This window comes from Ipomoea nil, unplaced genomic scaffold (assembly GCF_001879475.1).
Source record: "Ipomoea nil cultivar Tokyo-kokei standard unplaced genomic scaffold, Asagao_1.1 scaffold2833, whole genome shotgun sequence".
In the NCBI taxonomy this organism is placed as follows: domain Eukaryota; kingdom Viridiplantae; phylum Streptophyta; class Magnoliopsida; order Solanales; family Convolvulaceae; genus Ipomoea; species Ipomoea nil.
The window spans coordinates 733,818-745,538 of record NW_017619261.1 but is presented as its reverse complement, the minus strand read 5'-3'; the positions used below and the strand labels follow the sequence as shown (position 1 = coordinate 745,538).

The following is an 11,721-nucleotide window of genomic DNA, read 5'->3' as shown; positions in this document are numbered from 1 at the left end:
CAATATTTATAATTTTAATAAATATACATCGTAATAATATCACACAAGTCATTTTATTCATCCGTTGTAAAATCATATGTCAAGCGGAGCACTTGTTGGTGTTGTACTACCTACCGTTTTTGTTATTATTTTTATTTTTATTTTTTGAAGTGTAGTAGTTAGTTCCAACAAATTCATTTTTTATGAACGTATTTATGTAGTCATTGTAGTGCTTGACTTGCTTTCGATTATGATAAGATTATGCCTTTGTTGCTAATAAGATTATGATAATAAATTACTTGGTTCTTAAGTGTTCGATAACAATGATTTTCAAGGTTCTAAATATATTCTTGTTAAAGCAGGCTGACCCGTCACACATCAGGCTTAAATATTTTGAATTTTTGAAAACCAGAACTAAAAAACTCACAAGCTAGGGTTCAAGTAATCCTAACATATCCCATCTCGGTTGGTGGACCCCATGGGTTGGACAAATATGATTAACTTAAAATAAAAATTAAAAAAAAAAAGTAACAATTCAAATCACGATTGGTAAATAAGCATAAAATTCTTTTTAAAGAATAAAAATAAATACATTACAATATTACAAATTAATAACATATACTCAGTATATTTTTGTTTATACATATAAAGGGTTTGGCCCACCACCGATTGACCCGCCCCACTGTGGGTCAAGGACGGGTCACTATATATATAGACACGTAATATGATAAATTAATCTATATTTACATTGTTATTATACATTCATATAAATTAATTTATGATTTCAAGAAAAATTATTTTACATTCCAAAAGTATGTCATTAGCTAGTATACAATAAATGATAATATACTTTGAAAAAATAATAATTGTTTCTAAATTGTCAATATAATTTTATTTTTTAATTTTTGAAATCTAGTTCTCTAATTATCCTTAAAAAAATATAAAGTTAGTCGTAGTGTTATATGCTTGATTATGAAATAATTAGAGAATTAGATTTTTTTTTTTTTTTTTTTTTTAAAAAAAGTAAGGAATCACACTGATGATGACTTGAAAACACTAGAAGGCCCACAATTTTGATTTTTTTAAATAAAAAGGAAAATGTAAAATTTTCATGCATAAATAATAAATGTATTACTAATCTAATTTGGGTGGCCAAGACCTTGTGGTCTAATGGCACCCGGGTTGCACTCCCATATAGAAAAGAGTGGGTTCGAGCATCAACGGAGGCATCATTGACTCTTTGTTGTGTGATGAATCTTTGTGTCCTCTATTGAGGCTTGAACCCACTCCCTTCATATGGGAGTGCAACCCGGGTGTCATTAGACCACAATGTCTTAGCCACCCAAACTAGATTAGTAATACATTTATTATTAACCTCAACCCTATATTCGATCATAAATTTAAAATTACTTTCATAATCTAAATTAAATTTAATAAATCTCAAATTTTAAGGTAAAAATAAATGCGTTCGGACACAACATTATATTTTCTTCCCTATATAAGAGCCGCCCAACCGTTCTTTAATTTCTTTGTTTTTTGAGACTATATATAATACATAAACATAAGAAACTACTCTACAAGGAAATGAAGAAATACATTAAAATCATATAAATTAGAAAAATATTCAGAACACCTGTATATATTAGACAAACATATTATGATCTTATCACAATCTTCATCACTTTACTTGATCATAATAAAATCCAAATTTCTCCCATACCCATATATACAACCCTTCTGTTGTGTTGGACTTGGAGGACCAATCCCAGGATGACAGGTACATTTTTCATCATCATGTGTCCCTAAATCCAATAGAAGAACTAGAGGAGGCAGAAGTGCAACCTCCGTGCAAAATCTGTGCTTCTTCTTCACAACCAGTTGCAGAAAAGAGAGCACATCAATCATCCATGGAAATCCTACCATACCATCATATACAGGATTTCAAATTGATCCTGCATTAATTGTTGACATAGCTACACTTATCCGGCTTGCCCAAAATGATTTGATAGATCCTCATCTCTTGACCATGTTTATAAGCAACCCACAATTGATTGAGCAGGAGATGATATGTCGTAGGTAGTTTTACCTATCGAATTTGATGTTGGGATGCCATGAACCTCGGTTGTGTTTCTCCATTTCCTTCCTTGATCGGATATTTCCAGAAAAACCCTCCATTTTCTTGAGAAAAGCAAAACAAAAACAAATAAGAATTCCTTAGTCTTTGCTTCAGAAAAACCCAAAAAATTTATGTCTCGAGTGAGTAGATTAAGCTGATATATATCTAATAACAAATAGAAGTTGTGTTTATAGTTTATAATTAGTTGTTCTTTTTTAAAAAAACAGTAGTTATAATTCCAATAAATGTACATAGTAATATCATTAAAGTTATTTTATTTCTCCGTTAAAGTTATTTTATTCCTCCGTTGTAAAAGCATATTGCACGGGGACCACTTGTTTATGTTGTACTCTCTGCCTTTTGAAAAATAATATTTATAATTTTAATAAATATACATCGTAATAATATCACACAAGCCATTTTATTCATCCGTTGTAAAATCATATGTCATGCGGAGCACTTGTTGGTGTTGTACTACTTACCCCGATGTCAACCACGAGGCCTGGCAACCGGCTGTATGGTGTGATCCGTAGGCTCGTGTTCGGACAAACCGACTGACTGGGTGGCAGGCGGTTGCTACGACGGCAGTGCAGCGGTATCGTCGCTGGAGGCGGCGTCGATGCTGCAGTGGGGCTGCCCAGGCGGGGGAGTGATGATCACTGCCTGGTAAAAAATTGATTCAGCCCATGGAGTGATCTATATTGGAGGAGATGTCTGCAAATTATTTTTAGTAGCAAAGGGATATACTGTCTCATCAAACCGCACATGCCTGAACACATAAATCTTGTTAGTCTGTAAGTCCATGCACCTATACCCCTGGAACGACTTAGGATATCCTAAGAAGACACATGGAGAGGAACGATATGACATTTTGTGACGATTATATGGTGCTAAGATACGGATAACATAGACACCCAAAGACACGAAAAAAAGAGTAGGAGATATGGGAGTTATGCAATTTTAAATGAGGACTGGAGTTATTTAATACAACAAATGACATTTTGTTGATTAAATAAACTACAGTTTCAAAGGTAAAATCCCAGAATTTATATGGAGCAGAGGGACATGCTAGGAGAGCTAAACCCGTTTCAACTATGTGTCTATGCTTTCGTTCGACACGACCGTTTTGTTCATGAGTGTAGGCTCATGACTGCCTATGATTAATGCCTCGTTGCAAAAACAAATAATGTAATTTCTTATATTCAGCTCCTAGATCATATTGAATGGACTTGATTTTACTATTAAATGAACGCTCAACTAAAGCACAAAATTGATTAAATATGACATAAAGATCATATTTCTGCTTCATAGGAAAATACCAGGTGCAACGAGAATAATCATCAACAAAGATGACAAAATAACGATAACCATTGGAGGATAGCAAATGAGCTGGTCCCCAAATATCAGTGTATATCAAATCAAGAACATCGGAACTATTAGACTCAACACGTGATAAAGGAAAGCGTGCAGATTTTCCCAATTGACATGCTTAACATAAACTGGAATTACAACGAATAGTACGACTAGAGCCATGAACCGGACAAGACTGAAGAACTTGACTAAGGACACGCTGATGAGGATGATCGAAACGACATGCCAAACCGAAGCGGAAGCACGAGCAGAGAGAAACATGGAAGGAAACGAATTTGGAACAGGCAAAGTGTAAAGGCCACCCGAACTACTACCCCGTAGGAGGATTTCCTTGGTGGTGATATCTTTCACAAGAAAAAAAAGAAGGATGAAACTCAAAGAACACATTGTTATCTGTAGCAAAACGTTGAACAAATAATAAAGAGGTAGACAGACCAAGAACATGCAATATATCAGACATCGTAAAAGACCTAAAAGGTGTATCAAAAGTAACATGACCAACACGACTAATAGACAGGCTCATACCATTACCAACACATAAAGTGTCATTACCAGTGTACTTCTCCGAGGTAGAAAGGGCAGCTATGTCTGAAGTTGCATGATTTGTGGCTCCAGTGTCCGAAATCCAAGTATGAGAGTTTGACGAGGTTTGCACCCAAACCATCCCTAAACACCAAATTAGCCTCAGAACCCGGAGCTCCTGAATAACACCGAAAACAATTGCCTCCTATGTGACCGAAGCCATTACAAATTTGACAATGTTCATCATAGCGTCGAAAACAATTGGCTCCCGTGTGACCAATCCATTACAAATTTGACATTGTTCATAAAAACGCCGAAAACATTTGACTCCCATGTGACCAAAACCATCACAAATAATTTGACACTGAACATTAAAACGCCGAAAACAATTGGCCCCCGTGTGACCGAAATCATCCCAAATTTGACACTGAACATTAAAGCCACATCCGCCACGCTACTGATCTCGGTGCAGACGGCTACTACCTCGATTTTCATCACCACCACGTTGCCAGCCTCCACGGTTTTGACCAAACAACCCTATTTTGGCTTCCATTATCATCGACTGCAATTAATTTTGGCAATCTATGAGAAAAGGACACGTCATGGCCAATTTGACAAACTTAATAATTATCAAACGTATTAAAGCAGATCATATAAACCCAGAATTTGATTCCTTAGTAAGTTGACTCCGCCGTTTTGATTAGCCGGCCAAAGGCTAGAAATCCTTCTGATCTGTCGAAGACGTAGCTTGGGGTTGGCTGCAGGACTATGGCATTGGCGAATTTTAAACAGAAATCCTAACTAACTCATACCAGAATTGATAGAATTGTATTGAATGAATGTAATAACAACTGTACAGACGAGGGAATATATACAAAAGGAATTATAGGAAGACTTGGACTGGGAGTTATAATGTGACTCAAATACAAAGAGTCTTAATACTAGTCTTAATAGGCCAAACTTGATCTAATTCATCCATTTTGATTATCAAGGATTAAAAGTTAATGAAAAATAATAGGAAAATGGGACGGGTAAGTTTTTTGAAAGCCAACAACCTCAGATTGCATTAGCCACATCAGGCTCAAGAAAAGGATGAGGAACATCCCTCCATTGTGAACGTGCCAACGTGGCACTTACATGCTTTGCCATAACGTGGGCCGCCTGTACAGCATCCCTACAAACATGATTTACTACCGAACTAGACATAGTGGAAAGTAAATGTTTACAAGAAAGCAAAACATAACCAAGATAAGTACGAAAAGAACATGCATGGCTAAGACTAGAGACTAAAATCGAGCTATCCGTGTAAACTGTGATCATTGAGAAGCCATTATTCCTTAACCACGATAGAGCCTCACACATTGCTAACGCTTCCGCCAAAATGGGGTCATACGAGCAAATAAGCGGTCCATTCCCTGCTGCCACAAAAGATCCATCTGCTTCCTGCACAATAATACCATAAGCTGGAACACGAGTCGGTCCATGAAAGCCTGCATCAACCCGGCAGATCACACCAGTCGGTGGCGGTAGAAGTGGATTCGGCGTTGGGGGTGCATGCGGTACACGGCTGATGCTGCGCTGCTGCTCACTTGCGATCCACGTCGCCCACCTAGCCGAGAACCGTTGCAACAACACATACAGAACCGGCAGACAGCCTTCCCATACCGCCTCATTCCTGGCAGACCAAATATCATATAGCAATCCACAAATCCTCCCATGTGCTTCTGTATTATAGGCGGCCGAGACACCAAGCCACAACTCCATCCATTGCACAAAATTCATGCCGTCAAAAGAGGGAATAGGCAGTTGAGAAATGTTCCATACATGTGTAGCAAAATAACAAGAACATAAAATATGCATGACATTCTCCTCATCCGTTCCACATGCCGGGCAAATATTAATAAGCTCCACCCTTCTCTTAATAAGATTATTAAGAGTAGGCAAATTTACTGATAGAGCTCTCCACAGAAAGTTCTTCCATTTCGGGGGCACCTGTAGTTTCCAAAGATTTCCCCATACTGGCAAGCATGGTCCATTCAACTCCCCTAACTTCCTGTAACCATCCTTAACTGAATAGCAACCCCTCAAATCCCTATCCGAATACCACATATCATCATACTCCATACTTATTGGCAGCTATTTGATGAGCAGCACATCTCGTGGGGCAAAATGTTGTTGAATAAAATCATCTTTCCACCCATTGGTGGAATTATCAATCAGGTTAGAAACAAGAAGGTCCTGATTCAAACCCGGTTGAATAGGTCCCACATAGGGATCATGTGCATCAGGGAGCCAAGGATGAGACCAAACCCTTGTGGTCCTGCCATTACCAATTCTACGCCTGCATCCAGATCTGAGCAAAGCCTGACCTGCGAAAATACTCCTCCACGCGTAACTCGGGTTACCACCCATAGAAGCCTCATAAAACGTAGTAGTAGGGTAATACCTGGCCTTGAAAACCCAAGCCATTAGAGACCCCGGGTTGGTTAGCAAACGCCACCCTTGTATAGCCAAAAACACAAGATTAAACTCGTGCAGGCGCTTAAAACCCAAACCTCCAAACTTCTTTGGCACACACATTCTGTCCCAGGACATCCAATGAATGCTACCCTCTGAGCATTTCTGCCCCCACCAGTACCTATTCATCAATCTTTCTAAGGCATTAAATAAAGTTTTATGAAGTAAATAAATGGTCATCGTATAGGTGGGCATTGCCTGAGCAACACTTTTCAAAAGCACCTCCTTTCCAGCCCTGGATAACAGTCTTTTATTCCACGAGCCAAACTTTTGCTTCAGCTTCTGCTCAACATAGGCAAAAACCGCTTTCCTATTCCTGCCTACAACAGAAGGCAAACCAAGATATTTTCCAAAATCATCAGCTTGGCCAACACCTAAAGCATCCGCCACAAGATCCCTATCTTCCACAACTGTATTACGACTAAACGTAATACTTGACTTTTGGAAATTAACCGCCTGACCTGAGAAAGACTCATAAATTCCCAGACATTTCTTCACTTCCAATGCTTCCTGGAGATTAGCTTTAAAGAAAAGCAGACTGTCATCTGCAAAAAACAAGTGTGAGATCGATGGAGCCCCCCTGGCCACTCTACACCCATGTAAAAGCCCTTTAGCCTGTGAGTCCTGCAACAACAATGATAAGCCTTCAGCACAGATAATAAACAAATACGGAGACAAAGGGTCCCCTTATCTGAGGCCCCTCGTCGGTACTATTTCCTCTGTCGGTTTTCCATTGACCAGCACCCTGTACCGCACCGTTTGCACACACATCATTACCAACTGAACCCATTTGTCATCAAAACCCAAACCAATCATCATCTGACGCACAAAAGGCCACTCCATCCTATCATAAGCCTTAGCCATATCCAGCTTTAAGGCTGCCCAACCAACCTGCCCCAACTGTTTCCTCCTCAAATAATGACCAACCTCATATGCAATAAGTATATTATCTGAGATCAACCTACCAGGTAAAAAAGCACTTTGGGAAACTGAAATCATACACTCAATGTGACACCCCGAAAATTCGTGCCTTAATCCCGAATTAATTCCTTGTGATCTTATCTTAAATTCCCTTTGAAATTAGTTGAGGGACCAAATTTGACCAAATCCCTTACTCTTTTAATTTGGTCAATGAGTTGTACATTGGGCTTTAGACCTTGTACCTTAGACTTTGCATTTCTCCTAACAAGTTTTGGGGGGAAGGGGCCCTTTTGGTCATTTCACACAATGCAAGCATTAAAACCCTACCCTAACCAAGGAAATCCAAATGACTTTTCAGGATTTCCCTTCTCTCTACATCTGTTTCTTGTTCCCTACTCCTCCTTCTCTCTAGGAAATCCTAGGGTTCATCCTCACAAGTTCTTCAAGGAATCCCAAGCCAAGATTCCACCTTTCCAACTCTACAAGGCTAGGAATGTTAAGATCTATCCTTCCCCATCTTTTCCTTACAAGATTCCTCCATCTTTTCTCTAAATCTTTTTTCTACCTTGTGGGTTTTGGGAGTTTGTAGAAAATCTAGTGGTGGGTGAAGTGCTAGGTTGTTCTAGAAGAGCTTTGGTCTTGCTTTGAGGTTGAAGAAAGTGTTCTTGGTCTACAAGAGGTAACCCATGCTTCACAAAACCTATTTTCACTTGATAATAATGATTATTGGCTTCTATGTGAAATTCTTGATGTGTTTGAGTAATTGATGCATGATCTTGTGATAATGCATTTTTAGAGCTTGTGTTTTGGGTTTTTGGATGCTATTTTATGAGTTATTCATAGGTTCAAGTCATATCTTTGTTGAGTGGAAGATTTGGGGTCATTTGGACTTGAACTTGGCCTGAAAAGTGATTTTTCGCGAATGCTGATTTTTGGGTGCAGGACGTACCCGCGGGTGGAGCCCTACCCGTGGCCCTACCCGCGGGAACATGTTTGAGAAATGGTTTGGGGTTGTTTTCCCACCCTTTCGCCCATTCGTGTGTGATTCTTTGGCCCCCGTTTGATTGGATTGTTGAGCTTTTGTGTGTCTCCTTGTTATTACGTATGTCTAGAGCGATGTCTTAAGTATCCATGTTAGGATTTGGTATCTTGAATCGTGCTTATGATCCAACCTTGTGATTCGTTGGATTGATGTTGAGTCTTTGTGGTTCATTGGAACTATTTTGGTTTACCCGTTTGATATGCATGCTAGTTTGATGTTGAAATGCTAGTGTGTGTGGTTTGTTCTTTCCTATTGAGGGTGGCAACTTGTGTTGACCATTGTTGGTGTCGGATTGTAATCCTTCCTTGTTGAGTACGGTTTCATATCTTCGTTGTGATCCGTTGATTGATCCCTATGATGGTGTTGTGTGTCTAGCTGTACCTTGATTGCACGGTTAATGGTATGGGACATTAATCACCAAGGTATAGATGTGGTCCTCGTGGTGGCCATGGATTGATGTGATGAGATGTTTGAGCTGGTAAAGTGGACAGTGTGGGGACTTATGTGTGAACGGACCGGTAGTGTAGCTCCGGATGGCCGTTGGATACTTTACTTGTGGGCAACATGGGAAACTTATCCCCGTTGCCAGAGATGGTAACTAACCCGTTGAGCTTGGAATCTCAATAGGGGGTGTATACACTTAAAGTTGCTAGCTCTGTTTCCATTGGGCTGCGGTCCTTGTCATTGCGATGACACTTGCATGTGATCCGGGTCGTTGCGATGACCACGTGAAGCATGATTGTTGATGATTTGGAGCCCTCCACACTGATCCACTATGAATCGAGCCGTGGTGCTGACTCCACGGTATATGACTTGGTGTGATAGTGTCCTATGTGGACTTGGAACTCGTTATAGTGTGAATCTGGCCTTCCATTGCTTAAGAACATGTCTATTGTGAGTCCTTCATTGTGTATTGTATGTTGTACCTTGCTGTTGAGCTTGTTGCTTGTGGTTCTGTTGTCTTGTTGAGTATGTTGGTCTTTGACCTTTGTTGTGAGTGATTGATAAGTCTATTGATGTTTCCTCTCTCGGCTTTAAATGTTATATACTGTATTCCCAGTTCTAAATGGTTTTGATTATATCTATGTATATTATGATACTTAACGCGTGTTGGTGGGTTACCAGCATTATTCGCTGACAGGGCGTCGTCCCATGTTTTATTGTGTTCTTTCAGGTGATGTCTAGACGAGCGCGATGTCTAGTGCCCGATAATTTAGTACCTTTCCTTTGCTTTATGGCCTGTGAGCCGATGTAGAGATAGACTTGTGATTTTGGGATAGTTGTGTACACAATGCAGATTTGACCGCCGTAGCGTTTATCATTGTTTGTAAACGTGGCATAACACCCCTGTTTTGGATTTACTTTTATCCAGTTACCTTTTTATCTTCCGCTGTGCTAGTGTTTTGTTGTGTTATCTGCATGTGTTAAGGCTTTTTATATAGCATGTTTGGGGGGTGTTACACTCAAGCAGCGGTTTCATACGATTAGCAATCATTTTAGCCATTATCTTATACAGCACATTACATAAAGCTATTGGCCTTAAATTAGACACAGACACAGGGGAACACTTCTTTGGAATCAAGACAGTATTGGCATCATTCAAATTAGCAGGAAAAGACTTCTCAGATAAACAATGAAGAACAATATCAGTAACATCCTTACCAATAACATCCCAGAAGGACTGATAGAAGCCTGGGTTCATGCCGTCCGGTCCCGGGGATTTATCCTTGCCCATAGAAAACAAAGCATTCCGCACCTCATCCGGCTCAAAAGGTCGCAACAAATCCTCATTCTGTACCCTGGTTACACACGACCGCATGGTATCCACATTGAAAACCCCTGGACTTCCGCCCGATGCAAAGATATGCTTATAATAGCTGGTAACCACCGAGTCCAAAGCACTACTCTCCCTCCAAACACCATTATCATCTTTTAGCTTCAGGATCACATTCTACTTTTTCCAGTATGTAGCATACTTGTGAAAAAACTTTGTATTCCTGTCAGCCCCCTGAAGCCAGTGCTGCTTAACACGTTGCCTCCAGAACGCCTCCTCCTGGGCAAGAACAATACCCAACTGCTCATCAAGCTGCCTAAACCGAGCCAAAGAAGCAGGCTCACGGCCACCTCGTAAGCCAAAGAAACAGGGTCACGGCCACCTCGTAAGGCATTCATTTCCTTTTGGATACCCTCTATCCGTTTACCATATCTATGATAGCGGTCCCCACCGCACCTCCTCATACCCCGACCACATACATCAAGTCTAGCCGTACTGGCCCACTCCCTCTCAACCACCTCCCTACAACCACCGTCCAGAAGCCACGCATTCTCAAACCGGAAGCCCCGGGACCTTGGAACATGAACCATCCCACATATATCCAGAAATAGTGCGTTATGATCCGACGAGTTAGTTCGAATATTAAACAATCTCGCCCTGTCATACTCCTCAAGCCGGTCCATATTCGCCGCCACCCTATCCAAACGCTCCTCTACCCAGCGAGCAGTCCCTCTACCACGCTCCCACGTGAAGGGATAACCAATCATGGGCAGCGTCATCAAACCACAGTCATCCAAAGCCTCACCAAAACCCTCAATCAAACCATCCGGATGTGGCAACCTTCCCCTCTTATCTGTCTGCATCAACAAATCATTAAAGTCCCCCAAGACTACCCAGGGAAGATCAGTCACCCCCCTGAGAGATCTTATGAAATCCCATGCAACCCTCCTCATGTCTCTCTGCGGATACCCATAATAGCACGTTAACCTCCAAAGTGGCCTATTCGATAATGACACCTTTAAAACAATATGATTGTGCGAATACTTAATCAAACGTGCACAATTATTCTTTGCCCCTAAAAAACACATTCCACCCCTCTGACGCTCACTATCCACCGCAAAACACCCCTCAAAACCCAGCTTTACACGGAGCCTCTCAGCATGGCTCCCGTCAACCATCGTTTCCATTAAAAACACGAACTCGGGCTTCTTCTTGGACACTAAGTCCACCACCTCCTGAACCATCCAGAGATTGCCCCAAGCCATGGCAGTTCCAGAATAAGGTACTCATTGAGAGCGGCGGGCCTGGTCCCCATGTCCCACCAAATTTAAAAAACCAGAATCCACCTGCATCTCCCCTCCTCCCTCATTCACCACCACACCATCCGCCCCCCTCCTACGCTTCGGATCAGCTCGTAGACCAAAATCCTCCCCCACGGCACCAATGGCCATTGCTGCCACCGGTGTCTCCGGTACTACA

General features: G+C 40.9%; 2 protein-coding genes across 2 annotated transcripts; both read right to left on the bottom strand.

Annotated features, from left to right (window-relative positions):
• Window positions 1-5,044: 5,044 nt before the first annotated feature.
• On the bottom strand, window positions 5,045-6,112 carry LOC109159530. Its single transcript, XM_019307632.1, has one exon. It carries the CDS (start codon window positions 6,110-6,112, stop codon window positions 5,045-5,047), a length of 1,068 nt encoding a protein of 355 aa, XP_019163177.1.
• Window positions 6,113-6,124: 12 nt separating this feature from the next.
• On the bottom strand, window positions 6,125-11,507 carry LOC109159529. The gene is made up of 4 exons (XM_019307631.1): window positions 10,539-11,507; window positions 9,983-10,419; window positions 7,283-7,466; window positions 6,125-7,129 (listed from the first exon to the last, which is right to left on the bottom strand). Exons 1-4 carry the CDS (start codon window positions 11,505-11,507, stop codon window positions 6,125-6,127), a joined length of 2,595 nt encoding a protein of 864 aa, XP_019163176.1.
• Window positions 11,508-11,721: the final 214 nt, after the last annotated feature.